Source organism: Castor canadensis, chromosome 6, assembly GCF_047511655.1.
Source record: "Castor canadensis chromosome 6, mCasCan1.hap1v2, whole genome shotgun sequence".
Lineage (NCBI taxonomy): Eukaryota > Metazoa > Chordata > Mammalia > Rodentia > Castoridae > Castor > Castor canadensis.
Genome location: NC_133391.1, coordinates 28,793,563 through 28,816,395, shown reverse-complemented (window position 1 = coordinate 28,816,395; position 22,833 = coordinate 28,793,563). Strand labels below are relative to the sequence as shown.

The 22,833-nt window shown below is 41.9% G+C and overlaps 1 protein-coding gene across 3 annotated transcripts in view; it reads right to left on the bottom strand.

Annotated features, from left to right (window-relative positions):
* Window positions 1-517: 517 nt before the first annotated feature.
* Window positions 518-22,833, bottom strand: part of Grin2b (glutamate ionotropic receptor NMDA type subunit 2B) — a 409,553-nt gene continuing 387,237 nt past the window's right edge. For all 3 annotated transcript variants that reach the window (XM_074076018.1, XM_074076019.1, XM_020154596.2), the window contains 4 exons: window positions 20,651-20,811; window positions 18,698-18,885; window positions 16,018-16,256; window positions 518-13,550 (listed from right to left, as the gene is read on the bottom strand). In XM_074076018.1, the coding sequence (XP_073932119.1) occupies window positions 11,697-13,550; window positions 16,018-16,256; window positions 18,698-18,885; window positions 20,651-20,811 (2,442 nt within the window). In that variant the 3' untranslated portion in view covers window positions 518-11,696. The remainder of the gene's footprint in view (window positions 13,551-16,017; window positions 16,257-18,697; window positions 18,886-20,650; window positions 20,812-22,833) is intronic.

Below are 22,833 nucleotides of genomic sequence, written 5' to 3'. Positions count from 1 at the left end.
TGCTTCCCTATCCTCATTTCCTTTCTACATGAAGTCTCAGTTCTTTTTTCTGTTCCTGAACCTTGGAGAGGTAAAATGTGAAAATTACTGAATCTCCCAAGGTGCTTGTCCCTATTCCAGTTCCCAATGAGAACAGACCACTCCACCTCTGCTCATGATGCTTCCAAGAGATGTGGGCACAAGAGTTATACATGATTGTATCTAAGCAACAGGACTGCCTATTTTCAAGGAGACTGGCTTCTACTTCTCCATCCTCTTAGCCCTGATCCATTAATGGCGTACCAGAAGACTATATGGATTCCATAGGGTAAAATAAGACAGTCAACAGGGTAACCAGGTTGTTCTAATATAAAGAAAATGCTCCTTTTCCACAAAGCCTAGATATTTCTGCGAAACCTTGAGGTGTCAGTGATCCACTGCTAGGTAGAGCAGAAGAGAAAACACTGTCTGGATAAACTATATGTCTGTCCATAATGTGATTGACAATGGCAATTGGGATTGATTTGTTAAGATTCTGTGTGTGTGTGTGTGTGTGTGTGTGTGTGTGTGTGTGTATGTGTGTGTGATGTTTGGGGAAGGTGTATAAGCATGAAGATGCTCATAGCAAAGAGATCATCAATGAGGTGCAATTGTGTGATTTGGGAGAATACATGGAAGTAATGTGTAAGCTACTAAGAGCACAACTCAGCCAGAGGCAACATAGTGGCCTAGTCTCTATTTTGTAGCTGTTTCTTGTGTCACATTCAAAGAAACATGAAAAAGAAGCCCTTGATTTCAAAAGAAAATGAATTACATTAAAATGTGACTGACAATGATGGTTAACTATACAGACTATTCTGAATAGGACCAAGGTTTCAGGAATGCATGTTTTATTTTTATTTTTTTAAGAAAAAAATTCCCCTTGGAAACACATAGCATCCTTGTCTAAAAGAAGCAAGAGGCTCAGCATATTCACCTTTCAATGATCACATTGCCTGCAGTACAGTCCCCTTTCTGTCAGATCCCAGGACTATGAGCCTCTTCGTGCAAGGAGGTCAGATGGAATCATGGTGGCTTAGACTCTGTGGCTAGGCTGGTAGGATGAGTTACACTCTTTCTGTCTGAAGTGGTGATCAAGGACTTTCTGGGTGTTTAGTTTAAAGGGCCTGGGCACTGGCTCAGGGATGACACTCAGCCATTCTGTACCCTGCCCTAGGCAGCTGTTACCTTCCCTGAAATTTTGGCATTGGATCAAACAACCTATAATCCTGACAAGTAGGTCTGAAGATGACCCTTAGAAAGTGATTTTTAATTTTCCTTCATCTCTTATCTCCCATTCTTCTGCTGCTTAAGTTACAAGCAAAATGGAGAATAATAAGGATAATGTATAGAAGTAATGAAGTAAATCCTCAGTCTAAAGATGCTTAGGAATCAAGCTCTAAGTTTAAGGTGAGCTTTTTCTCCCTGGGTGTGACTAAAGGACTGGGTATCTGGGAGCTCTTCAGCTTCAGGGTTTGCTCTTTAGTGGTTCTCTCTTTGCAGAAGCTATCAACAAATTTAGTAACTAATTGGCTCCTGGATCTATTTGTGATAGGAAGGGATGCTCTATATAAATTTCCTGGTTTTTTTTTCCTTCTTTGTATTCTCTTTCACCTTTTACCAGTATTTATAGGTAAAAAAAATTGAAATAAATACCTCATGATTAAAACTGCCTGGAATTTTGGTCCATCCTTTAGTCCAACAGAAAGATTGATGAATGTTCTTTGTCATGAGGTTGGCTGCCTTTCCTCCTTCCTACTAATATTACTAGGCAATTTGTTTCATTGTGTGAAACAAATATAATATAGTGAGGTGGATTTTTCTTTAAAATGTTATCTATCCCCATTCCCAAGGCCAGGACTATCTAGACCTAAAAGGACTTTGAGAAAAAAGATTATCCCTCTAGACTTACATTTTAATTTTCACTAGATATCTCCTAAGTTGTCACAAGTTTTGCCCCAACTTGCCAATAATAATTTCTCCGTCCCCTCCTGTCTCGATGAAGAATGAACTGCATTTGCTTTTTTGAAAAAGAGACTTGTCACTGCTTGTAACTTATTTGAGTTGAGTTCTCCATAGTGGTGTATTAAATTAACACACAATGGCAGAAAATGCCTCCCAAAGGAGAATAATTCAAGGCCAATGACATAAAGAGATTTATAGAGGAGGATGGCCAAGAGAAGGAAAGGGAACATTATCAGTTATCAGAGATGCTTAAGTGAAAGGACAGTACTGGTTCCAAGAGTTTCTTCAGAGAGACAAACGAGAGTGGCACATACTACAATGGTAGGTCAGATTGCTAAGTAGAACCAAGAGGTTATGGGAAAGGGTAAACAGCTCAGAGTATAAAGGAACAGGAGGGCCATCAAGCCAGAAGTGATGCTTTCTTCCCCAAGATAATGAATCACTTCCTATTTACAGAGAGAAGAGAAGATTAAAGACTAGACTTCTCTCTGAAACAGCTTATACAAATTTTAACTCATTTTTAATCTGAAAATATATGTCAGATGTAATGTACTCAATTATCTCAACTTCCCTCTTCCCTTTGGAAGAAGTGATCCTGTAGATAAAGCCTCAGAAAAGGTGACAATCTAGATTCCAGGAAAGACAATTTTAACAGAAGCATTACAAATGGTCCCCCCCACCCCAATAAGCTAGCCTGGCATAGATACAAATGTGGAAAGTATCATCATGCAATGAAATATATTGTTCCTATTGATTCACCATTTGGGGTCCACAAAGTTGTGTGATCAGTGAGTCTGAATTGTGATAAGGGTCTTCTATTAGTACAAATCTTTAAGTTTTAAATGTACATATTGGGTCAAAGACAGGCCAATGCCAACATCAGCAAGGTTTTGACTTATTCAGGGAAGGGGAGTGTGTGGATACAAGCTACAAGCTCCTCTCAATGCATCTAAATAGCTCCCGATGCCTAATATTTGATTGGCATCTTTCATGGTCTCTGTCACTTACTTTGTGTACGTGTACTATCCTAAGTACACTACTAAAACCATAAAGTAGTTACAGAACAACTTCAAAGAACAAAGCACCACTCGAAAAAACCCAAAATTTCCAAAGAAAATAACAATTTAACATGGAAATACATGCATGCGTTGTATTGTGATTGTGTTTGCAGAAATTAGAGAGACATAGCAGATGTGTCAGGGGCAGGGAGAGGAACACACCCTTAAATTTCGTTGCAGATTCAAGTATCCTGTGGGCAAAATAAATTGACTCTTTTTCTATTATAACTTATAATAATATCAAATATTTAGCTGTGCCTTTCATATTCAAGGCACTCCGTTGGGTACTATAGAATATAAAAAAAGATGAGTAAATATGTGGCTTGTTTAGGATCTAGCAGGAAAGATGAGATAAATAACTATGAAATGAGATGGCCTGTGACAGTTGCTAATGGGGTAAAATTAAAGTGTTATGCAGATTCACAAAATATTTAAAAAAATTTTAATGGAGTAAACATGGATGAAAATTGATGTGGTAGCTATTTGTTCAAGACTTATATCTAGAGAATAGATACTATGCAAGAAGGGAGTAAGTTGGGAGATGGGAAGCACTTGGGCCAAAGAGATCAGTTTAAGGAAAGACAAGTAGGGAAACAAGTTGATACAGGAAAGTTAAAGGACAGGTATGTCACTTAATTTATCTGGAATGTGGGGTGCACAAAAAGGCAAATACAAGAAGTTACGCTTGCTGGAAGATGGTGGCAAGTGAAGCTCACAGAAGATTGTTTTGTGAATTGAAGGATACCACGATCTGATTGTATTTAGAAAATGTGTACTGATAAGAGTAGATTCAAACATAAACTCAGGGAACAATGCTCTAAGATAATGAAATAATCCAGATCAGAGGGAAGAAACTGAATAAAAAGGGAAGACTAGACAATTTTAGGGTAAGAATTAATAGTCTTTCTAGATAAATAGATGTGGGAAATGGTGGAGGCAAAAGTGCCTGGAAAAGCTTTTGCTTGGTGATGGGAGGAATAATGGTGCCATTAACCAAAAAGGGGAACTTTATGAATCCATTGGTTTGCAGGGATCATCTTGGATATTTGAGTCAATATGAAGTGAGATGGTTGGAGCTATTGTTCTAAGCAGAAGAGAAAAGTAAGGTCTAGGGGAGCAGATGTGAAATTTGTCTTCATGCACTCATTGAAATCATGGAAAACAGATTGTGTAGGAATAACATGGAGAGGGTCAAACTCAGAAAACTTGGTAAGTCAATGCTGAGGAAAAGTTGCAACCAGTGAGGTCACAGAGGCCCAGGGCACTAAGATGAAAACCTGAATGTACTGCCTTGCAATAGGTCGATGTTAACAAAGCTGAAGAGCAGGGGAAGAAAAATTTTAAAAGATCATTGGATTTTATAGAAAGAGGCTCATCAGGACATGGCCAGACAATAGCTTCAGAAGAATGACAAGTTGTAACCCCATTATGAGGCCATGAGCACTGGGTGAAAGGGTGAACAGAGAAAGACGTCCCTTTTGAGAAGTTTAGAAGAGCAAGGACAAACAGTGGTAAAATGGCACTTCAAGAGTCTATTTGGATTGAGAGAAAGATTTGCCCTTAAAGAAGGTTACAGGATATGCTTTCTAAGATGGTTGCGTGCCGGTATGTGGAAGGGATTAAATATGTAACTGAGAGAAGTACTAATGACTGCAGTGCACCTCAGAAGACCTCAAGAGTGTGGGTTCAGAGCACAGGGAAGAGGAGCATAGTTGAGAGGGAAGCTAGAAAAGATGAGTGAAGGGCAGGAGAATTAAAGGTAGAGAGGTCATATGAGAATTCAATAGTCAGATTCTCGTTTTTGGTAACACAGTAGGAAAAAAAATGCTTGCTGAAAGAAAGAAGATGCAAATGAAAGGAAAATGAAACAAAAAAATTTAGCAAGCAGTTAAGAGAATATGACCTGGAGTCAACATATGAGAAGTAGAAATAGTTTTTAAGTTGGCCAAGATTCATGAGATAGATGCAGTGACTCTATGCCTTCAGCATAGGTGTAACACCTCTTCTTGGAGATGGAATGAATCATGGGAGGATGGGATGTAGCATTAGACAAGCAAAGTAGGTGTGTGGAGAGAGGTGTGGTGAGAGTGTCGCTGATACAGGTAAACACAAGACAACAGAGGGGGCTTGAAGGAAGAAAAGAAGATACAGAAAATGCAATATTAGCAGAGGAATTTCAGATTTTTAGCCTTGAGATGTGTAATCATTTCAAAAGAAGAGGTCCAGGTTTGGCTATGATGTATAGAGAGTTGAATCTCTGAAGTGTTTTTAAAAATAACATAATGGGTACTTTTGGTCCACACCTTGAAATCAGAAAATATTAAGCCTGCATGTATGATCATATGAATTTATGCATACCTACATGTATATAATGCATACATTTAAATATTTTGTACCTATGCATTCATATATTCTATGTGAATATAATGCATGCCATTTTTGAAATCTTTTATGTCCTTCTCATCACTAGCCCAGGGACAAAGTATGTGCTCAGTGGACATTGGTTTAGTTGAACCAACATATTTAATATTTTTTCTGCATAGTACTGAATCTTCTCTATACTGAAATCACAAACTTAAAGCAACTGCAGGAAAAAAGACCATTCGAGTTGAAATCTTTAAAGTATCAGCTTTACGCTGGGTGTAATGTTACGCCTCTTATTTGCAACTGTGAACCCTGCACTGAGTTTTGTTTCTATACCTTTGCCAGAGCAGATTCTACACACCAGCATCCCAAGGCTGCGAGAAATTCTACTCACCCTCTCTGTCTTCCACCTCACTTCTCAGCATCAGCCTGTGACTGTACAGTGCACCAGCACCTCACTGTGCTGCCCTCTGACATGAATGCGAACAGACAGTGCAGAGAGATGCGGACAATTGCTAACTTTTCTCACGTATTCCCAGTACTGTTGTGCTAACCCAACGCTCTCGGAGAAATTCTTTTTCCTTGTTTCAATACTTAAAAGAGAGGCCCCGAATTTTACCAATCTCACTAAGGCATGGGAGTCACACTGACTTTCATTTAAGGGTTTTGGTGTGTGTGGGGGGGGTGCTTCATTATGGGATAGATGGGTTGTGTATTCTGATCCAAAGAACTCAGAGGCCCTAGGGGATTGGGTCGATGCAGGTGGAAGGTATTGAAGATGGTACATATTCTCCTGTGATTCTTACCTAATACAGGGAACACCACCACCCCAAACTAGAATGGAATCTTAGGTTCAGGTCAGTATTAAAAGTTCTCAGACTGACTTATCTGCATTTTAGTGTTGTCCCAAACATCTGATAGACCTAAAAAAGTTTTCCCACAGGTTGAGTGGCACCTGGAAGTCATCTGGCTCCGTAACAGTTAATGTGGGCTGGGATAGATGGACATCCTACATGCAGGTGGGAAAGTACAAGATAGAGGGGAACTTGATAATTGGAAGATTAATTGGACTTGGACAGAGAACAGATAATACAGTAGTTTTTATTAAAGTATAAATTCAGTTGGATCTTTCTAGCTGTCTATTTGGTATCCTGTAATGGAGAAGCATCAGTCTTCCATTTTCTATAGAAAGAATTACAGTCTTTAACCTGCCCTACAAGATACTGAATTTAGAAATCTACAAACTACACACTCATGCAATTGTGTATTGAAAAATAATTTCTGAGTAGAAGTCCTATCCCAGTGTCTTAAACAAAAACAGGTGGATATGAAATACGGTTTAAATGTCTTTACTTTTTGGAACCTGTATGCTTGCTCCCTGCTCTGTTAATCTTGGTGTTCTCTGCCTTCTCCTTCTTGTATCATAGCTTATTCCCAGGAAAAGGAATTAGAATCCTAATGCAGATTAGGTGTTTAAATGTATAAATCCCTAATATGGCTTAATATATCACTCTTCCTGGGACCGTTTTCATTTAAACAACAGATGAGCAGCTCAGGGCTAAAACAGTAAGTTTGTGTGGGAAGCCAGTAGCTAGAAGGCCTTTTTAGGATTTTTAATTCACGCTTTGGACCATATAGCATTTGTAAGGCCAGACCTACTCCAGTGTGACTGTTCACCTTTGGTTGTTTTTCAATCAAAAAGACTTCCTCAGACTAGAAGAAGACTCTCTGGCACCCAAATGATGAAAGCAAAGGCTCTACTTTAGTGCTCAGCAATCATCTGCACACACATTTCCTATATGGCTTTGGGCTCCAAGAGCACGCACATTATGGCCACAATACCTGGAAACACCTAACGCATTCACCAATAGCACTGCAGTTCCATCATTTATGTGCACATCTGAATCATTCCTAGCACATGAAAACAGACATGCACAGGGTACCGAGCAATGACAGGGCTTTTTTAGAGAGATGGTAATTAAAAAAATAAAGTGAGTTCAGGAATAGCTTTTCCAAAGGCCATTGCCCAAACAATCTGGTTATTCTGTCCCTAAATCTTGAACTAAATAAAACCCAAACAAAAAACAAAAATGAAGAAACTCTAGTTCTTAAATGAGATGTGCAGGTGACCAGCACTCTGCAGAGAATTTTCTCTTGGGCAGCTCCTGATGGCCACGGAAGACTGGGTGGGTGATATTCATTTAACTGTGTAGACGACTCCAATTTTATCAAGTTACACATGCGTTTTGGCACTACTGACACCACCAACATTTAATGGGATCATTTGGGATTTTTTTTCACCCAATCACAACATGGCTATGACTAGAACTGGGGAATACACCTTAAAGGCATTTCCCAAGCTCTGGCTGAGGAGACACAGTGACAACTTTGAAATAACAAGATCCACTGTACATGCACCACTTTGAAGGGTGTGCACATTCTTGACTCAGGCAAATTCAAGGGTCAGATTATTGAGGTCACTGGACATGCTGAGATTTCAGCATTGCCACTGAAAGGGATGATGCAGGACCCCACCCTCCAACTTACTTCCACAGTGGAAGATTAGATAAAGAGCACGCAAAAGAGAAAGCATGGATTCTGAAGAACACTGGAACACTAGGTGCTCCTGAGGGTTCTGGAGAACCTCACAGTTTTGGATGGATTGGGTCTTGGTCCATACCCATCTGTGATATAGATGGCGCTTACTGCAGAATTATTCCTCATGCAATGTACTGGTTTGTTATTCTAGAATTAAGTAACATCTAGAATGTGACAAAGCTCAGCCTTTCCTTCTTTAAGCCTTCTTGATCAGGCTGTGAATCTCTTTGTTGGTCCCCATTCAAACATCTGGTGGAAGAAAAGTGGTCATTTGGGGACAAATAAAGGGTTGAGAATGATGACATCATCCAGCTGATTGCTTCTGATGATGGAAGCACAGCAAACATGCAATATGCTGGATACATGGATTTGGAATTTCACTCTGGGAGGGAAAGGGAAAGGGAGAGAGAGAGAGAAGAGAGGGAGAGGCTGCCATCCTCCACAAAGTAAAGTTCTGTTTGTCTGCTTAACCCAAGGTCAGGTCATGAACACACCCGATTTGAGGCACATCACACTTTTCTGGTGGCAGTAATGAGGACAAGGCAAATATAAAGTCCAGTTTGGTACCATCCCTCACATACCCACCCTCCCTCCTCTAAAACTATCGTCAGTAACCTTTCTAAGGGAATCGACTAGCCACTGAGTTTTGAGTGGATCTGCTGATCTTTTCTAGAAAAGCATGCAAATTTGTAAGACCCATAGCCAGTGCTACCTCTCTGCAGCCAGATACCACATGCTTCAAAAAGTTGAGTGGATGGATATTTTCTGGGTGTGCCTGCAGTGCTTATTTCTACAGGTGGAGTGGGGGCACCAGAGTAGGGCCCAGTTATTAGAAAGAAAAGGGCCAGAGTGGAGATTTGGTTGTTAAACATCAGAGAGGCTTTTTGGAGGCCCCTCAGGACAGAACTTCCTGAAACCTCTCAGCCACACCAAGAATGAGAAGTAATTTGACCTCAGTCTTGTTGCAAGCCCTTTTGTGACCTAGGGAAAAATTTGGTGCCACCAGCCTGTCTTCCATGAAGTGGTACCCTATGGTTTACCTAGAAGCTAGGTATTTGCTTAGGGCCAAATTAGACCCTGCAAAGCCCAGGCCAAAATTCATGAACATTTCTCACAGACCAGTAGGAAGACTGGTTTGGGGAGAGGGGCAGGGACACAAAATACTTTCCCCTGGCTTGTTCACCATAGTGGCTTCCATTCATATTCACTTTTCCCAGACACCCTGAAGCAAAGGCCATACAAAACAATTCCCCAACGGAAAATGAAAACCTATAACAAAACACTTTTATCCCCCTCGTTCCCATCCCCACCCCACTCCCTCCAGCCCAACACCCTGAATACTCACAAGAGAACACTTTATCTATACAAAATTAATTAGAAAACAAAATATTTACATATGAAATAAACACCATCTTGATTTCTGTCGCCAGTGGAGACAGACAGAGCCCCCTGTGTTCTAGATTGCTGTTCGCTAGGTTAGTTGGTTTGGTTTTTATTTTAAAGGGGTGAGGTAAGAGGAAGAGTGAGGGATGAGCACCTGGCCCTTGGACAGAGCCAGGGTGAAACAAGGTTTCTATGGCTCTCCTTCTTCCTCCTGCAGAGGCCTCACGCCCTCTGTCCTCTCTCTCAAAGTCTTTCCTGGAATCTAAAGTAAAGCACTCCGTGCTCCTCTCTCCAAATCTGTGAGAGGTTCAGCCCCTTGCCCCCACGTTCATTTTAGAAAGAAAACAAGGCCTTCAGTTGGCTTTAAAATGAAAGATACTGAGGTAAAACTCAAGGAGGAGGAGGGCGGGGTCAGCAGTCGAGAAGGGCAGGGAATGAGGAAGGGTCGTGAGGCAGGGCGAACAGGAAGGCAAGGAGCAGCCCTGGAGGGTGTGACGTGAAGAGACATGGCAGCTTCCTTCCAGAGGAGGATGAGCACCTTTCTGGTTTGTGTGTCCTGTGTGCAACAAGGCGATCCTGTGGTCAAGCTTCCAAACAAACCCGGGCTCTTTGGATGCCACCCTGTGTGAGGGGAGGGAAGGACAGTGACACTGACCCATAGAACACCCCTACCCCAAGTCTCAGGACAGGCAGTGACAAATATTCATTTCCTTTCTCAATTCTTCAACTTTAAGCGAGGGGCATCACATTTATCAGCACCCCCATCCCTGGAGTTTTACACATACACACTCATACACACACACGTACAGGTTTTCTTTTGAGTGGTACAGTCTGAGAGGGAATAGAAGTGTTGCAGGAAGGTGGAAGGGCTTCCATCAGGAGTTGGTTCACATCAGCTTCTAGTCACATTTCCAGGGAGCCAGGCTCACTGAGGTAGCAGGAGAGAACCTCCCACCTCCAAATCTCCTCCTTTCTCCCCAAGCCTCCCGAGCTGTAGGTGTGGGGAAAGTTCACCTCGCCTCTCTTCACTGTCAGTTGTCACCATTTTGGGGGGGAACAAGCCTGCTCTTCTAGCTCCAGGTTAAGTAAGGAGGGATCAAAGCATTGAAAACATCCCCCTCTCTCACTTACCCTACCATAAGCCACTCCCTTCTTCAAATTCCTACTGAGCTCCTCCCTAAACCTTGGCCAGTTGAGGTCTAAAAGCTCAAAAGAATCTTAGAGAATCTTTTGCTCTCAAGTGGACAAAAGCATCATGGTTGCTCTGAGACCAAGCTGGTCGAAACTATTGCCAATCACTGAAAAAAAAGTTTTTGTGCCTTGCTTTTATTGGATCCTCTTACTTACTTTCTTTCTTTTTTGTCTACAGCATAGAATCTTCTTTGTCAAGAACTTCCATTCTTCTCATTCAGGGAGGTGAAGGGAAGAAACAGCCAAAATTCAGGTGTCATATGACCATCTCTGTTTGTATATAAGCCAAAACAAGCACATTGCTTAGGGATGTGGAAAGTCACAATTATGAGTCAAGGTTGCCTTCTTTACATTTAGAGGCATCTGACTACACATGTGTGCAAGTGTACGTGGACATACATGCACACACGATCCCCCGTTCTTCAGTGTACCATGGAACACTATTACAGTGAACTTCCTAGTTTGTTCAGGAATCCAATCTTCCACCATGACCTCTCACTCAAGTTTAACACTAATGGCTCTCATGGAGCTGAAGCAAACATTTTTTTGGCTTATATATAAACACACATGGGCTTTGTTTGGCACATGGTCTTTAGGCAGATGCCATCTAGGCAACAAGAATTTAGCAAAAACCTCTTTCCATTCAGGAGTGGTATTCTATCTACATGGTCTCACTTTTGCTTCCTCACCTAAACAGTAAGATCAGTTGAGGAAAAGCTACCCCATGCTTATGTGGCCTCCTTTTGCTTCTCCTAGCTTCACTCAAAGTGTATGGCAAAGAGCTCTTCCATGCTAGGAGGAAGCTCGCATGCTTCCTGTCTCCTCTCCACCCTCCAATTCTGAGAGGGCCCGTTCCATCCTCTTATGGGAACAGGAATGGCAGGACGGACAGATGAGGGGGGTGGGAGGAGGGTAGGAGAAGAGAACTGCACAAGGGAGGAGAGATGGTGCTGGTCACCAGGATTGCTTTCAGTAGGAACTAGAACTCCAGGATCCCATAAATAAAAATAAGAAAGGAGCAAATGGGAACCAAGTTCACCCCACCCCCTCCATGACATGCGCACCACACAACCCACAGCCCTAACCCTCCCATACCCAGCTTAACCTCTCTTCCCTCACTCAGACATCAGACTCAATACTAGAAAGCTTCTCATAAACATGCCCATTGCTGGAGCCATTGAAAGCCCTGGGGTTTTTGTTGTTAGGCACACAGGGGTTGGACTGGTTCCCTATACAGATGTCCTTCTGGAAGCGGCCTGGCACAGCCCCATGAAGGGCCGAGACCACCGGCTTGTTGGTGACAAGGGCCCGGAAGTCCGGCCTGGCTTTCGACGCCCCTGCCACCGTGGGCTGCCTGAAGAAGTAGGATTTGCTGCCATGGAGCAAGCACTGGTCGTCCCCAAAAGTGGGGATGAAAGGGTTTTGCGTGACCCGGTCAGGGTAGAGCGACTTGCTGAGCATGTAGCCACCGGGGTTGTTGTGGTGGTGGTGTCCGGCAGTGGGCACTGAGGACTTGTTGTTGGCAAAGGTGCTGTCACCAGCTGGCATCTCAAACATGTGGGCGTAGGGGCTCCCATCCATGAAACGGCCCTTGTCTTTCAGGCTCACACTGCGTGGGGCCAAGGCGGCCTCTTCCTTCTGCAGGTCCACGAAGGTGTCATAGGAGTGCTGTCGCCGCAGCTTGTTCCGGTTCTTCTTCTGGGCCTTGGAATTAGTCGGGCTCTGGGGGTACTTGGTGGTGGAGGCACTGGATGTCACTGCCACAGGTGCAGCCGGCTGGTCCAGTTCCTGCAGGGAGTTGTCCTCACTGATGTCATACAGGTTGCCAGCCTTCTTGCAGGCCTCACACCGGATGCACGCCTGCCTGCCCGAATTCTGACCTGTTACCGTGGTCGAGTAGTTGTGCAGCTTGGAGGGACAGCTGCGACAGAAGTTGCCTCCGGACCGGTCCTCCCAATCCACGTTGCTCAGGTTCTTCTCCCAAGGGGCTGGCACTCCGCCTACCACACCGTGCTTGTCACCAGTCCCATGTTTGAGGTGAGACCTGTTGGTACAGGGCCCACCTCCGCTGACCGAGTCGCGCTTAAAGTCATCACTTCGCTCCTTGTAGATGTCGGTCAGGTCCACGTGCTCCCAGTGAGGCGAGTTCTCCTTTGTTCGGAATTGGTCCAAGTAGAAATCCCGGAGCCCTTCTTTGTCCCTGAAGTAGCGCTTGTGGTCTGGGGAGCGGGGTGGCCGGCGACGATAGGCCAACTCGATCTCATCGAACTCCCGCCGGGACTTGGCCGAGGCTGGTCGCTTCTTCAGGCTGTCCTTGTACTGCTGCTTCCGCCTCTTGGCTGCATTGCCTTCGATGTTCCCATAGGTGACCGTGTGGGTGGAGATGTCGGACACGTCGGAGCGGATCAAGTCATCGTGACCGCTGTAGCGATCGCTCTTGAAGGAGAATTTGCCATACAGGTCACTTAGCTGGCTGTGTTTGGAGGAGGGCAGGCCGATGTCCAGGGGTTTCTTGCTGATGGACCGCGGCTGGGTGGTGAAGGGTGGGTTGTCACAATCATATAGGCCGTCGATGGAGCTGGTGCTGCCGATGCTGTGCGGCCGATGGTGATGGTGGTAGTGGTCTTGGTACACGTTGCTGTCTTTCAGTTGCAGGTTGCCGAACGTTCTCTCCACCTCGCTGATGTAGTCACTGAAGAGGTTCTCCTCGCAGGGCGGGTTGTTGTAGGACTTGCAGTCCGAATGCGTGAAGCTGCGGCGGTGCTCGGAGATGTCATAGACGGATGACTCGCGACGGATGAAGTCCAGGGCGCTCTGCGGGGAGCCATTCACACCCGACAGGTTGGCCATGTTTTTGGCCGTGCGGAGCAGGCGCAGGATGTTGGAGTGGGTGTTGTTCATGGTCGCGGTGGGGGAATTCATCACGGATTGGCGCTCCTCAATAGCCACTCCATGGATACAGCTGTAGATACCCTGCGGTGAGATGGGAGCGGGCAGGTTAGGTCCAGAGAGCTAGAAGTGATCACAAACAACCCTCTCCGCCTCCCACACCATGAGTTCCTTAACCAAGAAAGAGAGATCCAGGGCAAGCATAAACTAGCCTGATATACTCTGTTTTGTGTTTGTTAGCTTGCTTTGTTTTGGTTTTGGGGGTTTGGGTTTGTTTGTTTTGTTGAGACAGGATCTTGTTATGCATTTGGTCCAAGCTGGCCTAGAACTCTTCATCCTGCTGTCTCAGCCTCCTCAGGGCTGGGATTACAGGCAAGCACCACCATGCCAGCTTGTTGAATGTACTCAGAGAAGATGTGGCTAGAAGTTTGTCTCATTTTTCCACCAGATCCATCAAATGTCATCTCACGATCTAAGGTTAGTGACCTGGCCTTCCAAAGTGGGGGCACAGCTGTACCAGATGACCTGAACAGATAACTGGAATTACAAGACATAGCATTCTTGTCTCAATTCCACCATTGACTTACCTTGATTTTCCTTTCTATACCTAGATGCTCGCATTTGAAAAATGATGTCAAGATATGAACCCACAGCAAAAAAAATATATTGTCACTATCCCGGAAATGCATGGGGAAATACAAGGCACTGTTGTATAGATATGGAGGCCAGTGTGCTCTGGTTAGTCACTCCTGGCTATCAGCATAGCACAGGGACCTCAGTAGCTCACAATTGCCATTCTTTTCCAGCTTTGACAAGTTTTGAGCAGCTTTTAGAATTTGGTCACCAAATAGCAGCTGAGTAATTCTGTTCTTTAGCCAAGCATGAGCCAAATTCACACAGAGAATTAGGAAGCCCTGGGGTCAAAGAAGGATTTTTCTCCTGCTGTGTCTTACACCATGGGAGGAAGAATTGGGATAATTATGAAGTTCTAAATATGAATAAATAACTCCTTTGTTGAATTCTGTCCTTTATTCTCTCTTTAGCTCCTTCTTTCTTATACTTCCTCACTCACTTAATGTTATCATAAATAATTAATGTCTTATCAAAACTTGGAACTCCCTAGCAAGGGGATATCTGAAGAGGAGGTTTTTGATTTGTTGTTTTTTACAACTAAGTGGGTTAATTTGGGAAGGAAATGAGAGAAGAAAGGTTAGAAGGAGAATGGCAACTATTAGGAAAAGAACTGAGCTGACGGTCCCTGAGGGCTTCATAAGATATAAGATCATTCCAGTAGGATTACTCTACTTGCTTTGTGGATCCTCTTTCCTAATTCCTCTTGACTATGGCCAAGAGGAAATACAAAACATTTTCCCTCTATGAAGGCATTGGTTATGTGGAATGGCCAGAGATGGGATTTCTATTCTAGGTCACTGTTTCTGCCATTACCCTATCTGGGGACTTGGGGAAGACCCCCACAGTGTATCCACATGGCTCAGGGCCCATGACTCCCACAAGTTCCATTCTCCTGTTCTGATGTTGCTGAATGACCTGAATTAACTCACAGCCAAAGAGGAAATGAAGAAAATGTTTTCTATCAGTAAAATGGCCAACAATGAAACAATTTAACAAGAAACTCATTTTCTTTCATAACCTCATTTGAGCTGAAGGTCTTCCTATCTGGAATGTGGGCCTCAATCCTAAAAAGCCATTTGAGCTTATTACTTATGAGCAAGTCCCACAAACTTATTAACAAAATTAAAAGAAACCCACTCTTTTAAAAAAAAAAAACAAAACTCTCCCTTGTGATTGGTTGATTGTACACTAAATTTTGTTCCTAATGCCTCATTTTGGATTAGAAATGAAGAAAAGATCTAAATAAAGAATGATGTAAACATTATACTTTTGCTCCAATTAAGGAAGTTTCTGGAATATAAATTTCTTATGAGACAAGACTTATATCTGCAGGTCCTGATAGGATACCTATTAAGATCAATTCTCACTGTGTAGTCCAGGCTGGTCTCAAACTCTTGATGCTCCTACCTTGGAGTGCTCGGATTATAGGTGTGTACCACCATACCTGGCCTATTAGGCTCTTTAATTTTCCATATGCCACAGATCATTAAAATAGAAACAGTGAAATTACCAATAATACACATCTGTATGTTAGAATAAGAGAGAGATGCTACATTCCACTATTTAAATAGAAATGTGGTTCCTTTTTAAAGGATTGACTGATTAATACAGCCTCTACAGAAACAACTAATGGTGATAAAAGGCATGTGAGAAAAGCCTAATTTTCCCTTTTGACAGTTCTACCAGTATTGAGAACCAAATGCTCATACCCTACATATACAGGGGCTTAGATTTAAAGTATAACCCTCTTTCTGAACCATTTAAAATTGTACCAAACTCCTGGAAAAATGCACGAGATATGGTTTCCTGCCATTAAAACATGAGGTTGCAGCTAGTGCCCTCTTGGGTTCTCTCTGCTTTGCACACTGCAAGTCTGAGCCATCATTAAAGCTCTAGGAATCTAAATCCAAGCACTTACTCTGCTGATGGAGAAGACCATGCCAGGCTTGCCAGAACAGACACCCATAAAGCAATGCCGGAATTGCCAATAGAAAAGGTGTTCACAGATGAAGGTGATGAGGCTGAGAGCCATGGCCGCCCCTAACATGTAGAAGACACCTGCCATGTTGTCAATGTCCAGCTGGCTGCTCATGACCTCATTCTTCTCATTGTGACAAATGCCAGTGAGCCAGAGAGCTTCTAGTTCTTCCATTTCTCCTAGAGACAGGGCACAGAAGAAAAACAAATAAAGGGGGAAGAAAGGAGAGGGGTGCAAAAAAGAGAAAAAAGAATATTGAGAGAAAGGAGAGAGAGAGAAGGAGATACAAAAAAGAGAATGTTAAGAGTAATTTTATTAATACTATTATATATGAATTCATCAATGTAGCCAATAAGCATTCAATGAAAACATAATGAGAGTGCTGTGGGTGATACAAAGACATGAGACATTATCACTGCTATCCCTTATCTACCCAGTATAAATTGGTATATAAGTGACTGACATGACAAGCTATATGCTATGCAGATAACAAGAGTTCAAATTAAATGAGAGAAATTTTGTGGGAAGAGCAGCCAATGGGTTTTCATGAAGGAGGTAGGACTTGGAGTGATCATGGTGGATGAGTGAATTTTTATTTATATTGTTAAGGCAATCCAGATGGCAGGAATAGCATGATCAATGGGTAGGAGGTGGGAAAACCCACTGTTCATTTAAGAAAAGGCATGAAGAACTGTTCAAACAGAATAACAGTCTGCAGAAAAGGCTGAATGAAAATACTGATGCAAGCATTCTGAGGACCTGAGGGTTAGACTAAGCTCTTTGCACTTTATTTTATAGTTAGTGGGGAATAATATTGCCAAACAGGTGATTGAAACTTTCTCTTATAATTGTGCAAAGCAGATTGGGTAGGGAAAGAAGAGATAGAAAGAGCTTGGCAGAGAGATTGATTCCCTAGGGCCCCTCAGACTTCCAGATCTTTTGTTGTAGAGGAAAATAAAAAAGAGCAAAATAGGGAGAAGTTTGAATAAAATAAGACCACCCAAATTAGACCTGCCTCTTCTTCACTGTGCTTAAGAATGCTGTGATTACATCAATTCTGCCAGATTTCAATGACCTTTACTTACCACACTAGGAATTAGAAAGGTATAAATCCTACGTTTAAAAGAAAAATGAAAGAAAGCGTGTGCCCTGGAATGCCTCTAATCTTAGAGAAGCAAAATTCTGAAGATACCATGAAGAAAGTTGTCTGTTCCAATGGTTCCAGTTTGTTTAAAAGTTGAACTTTGTATAATCTGATTAAAGCTCTGGAGACTTTTGTAAGTCATCTCTACTGTTGTCCCTTGTCACTAATACAGGGTTCATTTGTTCCAGTAAGCAACAACTACAAAAATCACAGAATCTCTTATACCAAAAATGGCTTGTTCACCCTCTAGCTACAACCCTCTCATCTTTCAGATGTTAATCTAGTCAGTTTTTACTCCTGTCTTTGCTCAAATGATGCTTTTCCTAACTAGTGCAGCAGCCAGCTTCACTTGAAATCTGGAAACCAACTCTGGTCTTCTGCTTCTGATCTCATCCTTAACAGCAAAGATTCTGTAGACAAACTTGGAGACCCACTTGGTTGATGGTTGATGGAGCCATGGGGAGTGAAGCTGCTCATCTGTAACTGGATTAATTTTTGTGAGAATGACAGGAAAAATAGGTGCTTTGGACAATAAAGTAAAGAGAAATGCAGAAGATAAGGGTATAATGTAATAGGAGACAGTTTTCTCAGGGCAAGTTGGTTGCTCAGTCTTCTTCCTGATGACACGGGAAAGTGTCTTCTGGCATCTGCTTATGAGAACCCTAACCCTGCTCCCTAACTCTTCAGATGAAAGAGCAAGACAAGAGAGAGGGAAGAATGAGTAGCTGACCACATGTTCATTTCTCAGCTCTTTTACTGGGTACACAATTGCAGAGTCCATCTCTAGTCCCATCTACTCTTTGGGCCACATGTGCAATGATTGGTTGGAACAACTAACATTAGCCTCTCCTACCTTATTCCTGAAGGTCTGATCATACCACAAAATCTTGAAATATACCTTCTTGACCAACTACATTAATCCTCTCCCTCCTTTTACCCAGTATGAGTTGAATTGTTTCTCCCATATTTCATATATTGAAGTTCTAACCTCCAGGACCTTAGGATGTGACTTTATTGGAATTAGGGTCATTGGAAATATGATTAGTTATTATGAGGTTGTACTGGAGCACAGTGGGCCCCTAATCCGATATGACTGGTCTTATGAAAAAGTAAATTCAGACACAGACACGTACAGAGGAAGAATGACAGCAGATATTGGGCAATGCCTTGATAAGCTAAGGAGCACCAAGTATTACCAGTAAACTGTGAGAAGCTATGGAAGAGACTTAAAATGGATTATTGGCCACCACCTCCAAGAGGAACTAGCTTTATTAATACTTTGATTCCAGACTTCTAGCCCCCAGAACAGTGAAACAATTAATTAAGTTGCTCAGTTTATAGTACTTTGTTATAGCAGCCCTAGGAATCTAATACATACCATCAAATCTCATCATATACTTGGAAATGCACAAGTTTGAGAAACAAACTTGACCACTGGTCAAGGCCAAATGGACACTTTCTCTTTCTTTAACTCACCATCTCCAAACAGCTGCAGGATAGCAAGGTCTACCTGGCGCTTCCACCCAGAATCTTTTTGGATGGCAATTCCATAGCCAGTGGAAGCAAAGACCTTGCCACTGCCAATGGTTACCAGCTTACAGCCTTCATCTCTGCCTGCCATGTAGTTCAGCACTGCAGCATCGTAGATGAAGGCATCCAGTTTCCTGCACAAGAAAGAAGCAAACAAACAAATTGCAAAGGAGAAATTCAGAGCAAAACTACCGATGGGGCCATTAATAGGGAGCAGTATGGTTCTAGAAAGCTATGTGCAGATAACTGGTTTAAAGTCAGGCTCAAGTTGAACCAGTGTCAGAGTATAAAGCCTGTATGCCAGGCTGTTCTTTATGTGATTTCAGGTTGAAGGAGGAGTTCTTTCTCCTCCCACTGGGAATGATAAGAATGTAAGTTGGGCCTGAAGCCAACTCATAAGCTGTGCCTGAAAAGGAGAAGGAGTAAAAAAGAATCAATAAAAATAATAACAGGAATAATGAAAAGTAAGCACAACAATAACAAATAGCATGGGTAAGATTTATATAACATTTTTCATTTCTCAGTTCATTTCAGTCCAGAGTGGGATAAGTGTAGGTGTATGTGTTTCAATAGATGCTATTTTTGTGGTCAGAAAGCTTCCAATATTCCTGTAGTGCAATACAGGCACATAGGTGAGTGGCCGGAGTGGCAGCAGTGCAGGCTGTGTAAGACCAAATGTGAGACACTGCAAGAGAAGGCAAGATACATAGGAACTAAGATCTCTCAAATTCCTAAGTGTAGTAAACTTCATTCTATGTATTGTGCTTGGCAAGATAGGAATGCATAGAGAAAAGGGTAGGAGTAAGGGTGGGGAGGCATGCATAGAAGTTTCAAACCAACACATATCAAATGTAGAGGAAGATATTCAGATAAAGATACAGAGGTAATAGAGAGTTTTGAAAGGAGGAAGGCCATGCAGCACCTCTATATTTTTATAAGGTAGGTAGCACTGTCCCTCCTTGAGGAAAAAAACCAAGCTCTTTCTGACTTCATAAGCCATGTACCTTACCCTCTAGAAAGGTGGCACACTATAAAACCAAAGATCCTGTATCACTGAGAATTTCAGGTGTACCAGGGTTCAGACTACCAAAAGAAGCCCCACCCCAAGTTCAAGTCCCATCTTTTAAAATCTGTTGTGACTATATTTATGGTAATAAGGTAGAATCTCACAGTATTTTAGGTAACTATGTATCTAGGTGGCTCTTTGAGACCTGGAGCTACTTGGTTATTTACAGGAGGTCATCATAAAACAAAGAAAAACAGCTACAGGATCCCTTGGCCCCCAAATTCCATTCATAAGGTTCAAACACCTATCATCTTCCACAATTCTGGTTTCTGGAAACCACACAAGGACAACTGTGGCTGGTATGATACACACCAACACTTTCATACTTCTTCTTCATGAATCCTTTCAGTAAACAAATGCTTATAAAGAATGCCAACCAAAGATGGAATTGGAGATTAGGGAACTTAGCCTCACTTTTTTGTTGCCTAAAATTTATACACATTTTTTTTTATTTCTCCTTTTCCATAAGACATCAGAGCCTTCATTTTTACCTTAGACTCCAAGTCTTTGTTTTATGTGTAACATATGAGCCTTATCCTTAATTCTTTCCTTCTACTTTTTATATGTCTTATTTATTTCTTGGTTGCATTAATGCAAGTAAGGAAACATTTAGTAGAAAAATAAACAAAAGTAAATGGTAGCTTAGGAATCTTTATACCTTAGACTGAACTATACTGTCAAACTTAACTTGGAAATATGTAAAGAAGCAAATTGTCTCCTTTGATTTAATGTTTTAGGGCACCAAGGATAGTATACTAGTACATCTGGTTCAATACATGTGTAATAAGCATGGGAAATGTATGAAGAACTCTAAGCATAGAAGCAGGTCTTACCCTGTCTTCAGGGAGAGCAGTGCATCGTCTACACTCCTTTGGTTGAACTTGCCCATGTAGGCATGCATCTCTGCATAGTTATTACGAATATTCCTCTCTGTGCTGCCATTGGGCACAGTTCCAAAGCGGAAAGGGGGTGAGAAGTCATTAGGTCTCTGGAACTGGAGAGAGAAAGAGACAGAGAAAGAAAGAACACACTTTAGGAAATGTTAAGAGACATTTACGTTAGCAATACTGGGTTTATAATGGAAAGGACCCAAATGTAATTCATGAAACACATTAGCCCTCACTCAGGAGCAGTAATTGCTATCTGGAAATGGACTTCAATTCAACTTAATTTTAATATATATTGTTGAGAGATTTCTATTTGCCCAACCTTGGCTTTAATCTATAATCCTTGTGGTTTTTTTTTAATACACATTGCATAATACCTGTGAAGATGGACCAGCTTAATGTGGTAGACTAGTCACCTTTATTTCTGAAAATTGTACAAAATCTGCATCTTGCCCTCTTAATTCAGGGGCCTAAATACATTGTCATTGCACTGTTAAGGCAATAAGAACTCAGTGAAATGAGCTACATTGTGTTCCTGAAGATAATATGATGAGTACCAAATATATTTTGCTAAGAAATTTTCTCTTGACCTTCAAATCATTCAAAGCTCATATTTATCTTTCACGAGATATAGGATACATTGTAAAATCAAATATAATTTTAATTATGTTCCTCTCCTTTCTTAAATACTGACTGGATCCCCAGTGCCTACCATAATAAAGTGAAGTCTCTTGGATTTTCAACCTATACCACATCAGCTTTATTTCTGGCTGTTGTTTCCCAAACACATAATTTGTTCACTTGTATCTTTACAGCCCCCTGTAGTCCCTCTCCTCAACACAAACTCACCTTTTGCTCTAGGACAATTCATGTTCTTCATTTCAAAATGTAACTCAAAGCAAGTTTCTTCAGGGAACTTTCTGTGAATTCTTGCTTCTATAAAGCTTTCCCAAAGTTATCCAATAGCACTTATTATTTTGGTTTAGTTCAGTGTAATTCATACTACAAATTCAATTACTTTCTAAATGTGCTGGGTAAGCAATAAGAACTAGTCTCCAACTTGCTCATTCAGAGTTTAAGCTCAAGACTGGAACACATATGAACTGAAGACCATCTCTGCCACTTCTTCCTCTGTGACCTTGGGCATGTAACAGGAAGTCTGTGCACTATTTCCTGGTCTGTAAGAAGGAGCTGATAATGCCTAGTTTTTAAGACTGCTGTCAGAATTAAATGCATGAAGTGCTTGGAAGATTACCTGACACTCAGCAAATGTTCAATAGATGTTCTCATATTATTTTTAATTCATGTCTATATTCTTTACTTCCTTGTAAGCATTAGGTTCTCCAAGTTTCTCATTGTATACATGTATCAAAGATCACATAGACATGACCGAAGTAGCTCTGCCATGCCTTTGTGTAAGAAGAGCAATGGAGATATTTAAAATCCTCTTGGTTTCAATACTGTGCCTGTTACTTTTGGAGAGATATTTGAAAATCTATCCTGCCAAGTGGGGAAATTTTGAAACTTTAGAATTGCCTGAGCTTAGAAGTCAGTCTCAGAATATGGGGTTTTCATAGGCCACAAAATGTCACCAGCACCAGAAGCCACACATGCCATTGTAACTGCTCAGTGTTGGCCCAGTTAAGACAGAGTTGGAGAGCAGTGGTGTTGGGTAATCTGGGATGCATCAAAAGATCATGACTTCCTGACTGAAACAGACTCCCTTTTGACTCATCATGGTGCATTTTGTTTATTTTGAAAGGGGCTCTGAATTTTAAGTGAATAAAGAAAAGTCAAAGGGCCTTAGTGCTGAATGACTTTCTCAAGACTTGACTAGCCTAAACCTTTCATTTGACCAATGATGAAACTGAGGCCCAAAGAAGGTAAGCAATTTGCTCAACACCACACAGTGGTGGTGATGGCTGACATTATCAGAGATCCACTGTCCTAATTAATAGTTATTCTCACTGTCCCCAGCAGAGAGTAAGCTTAAAGTAAACAGGAATGTGCTTTATTGGAAGAGCACATCCAGGTACCAGAATGCTTTGTATATCATTGTCAAATATAACACTCTAGATGTTTGAAGAAAGGCATCCCCCAAATCAAAAGCAGAATAGACAATGGGATAA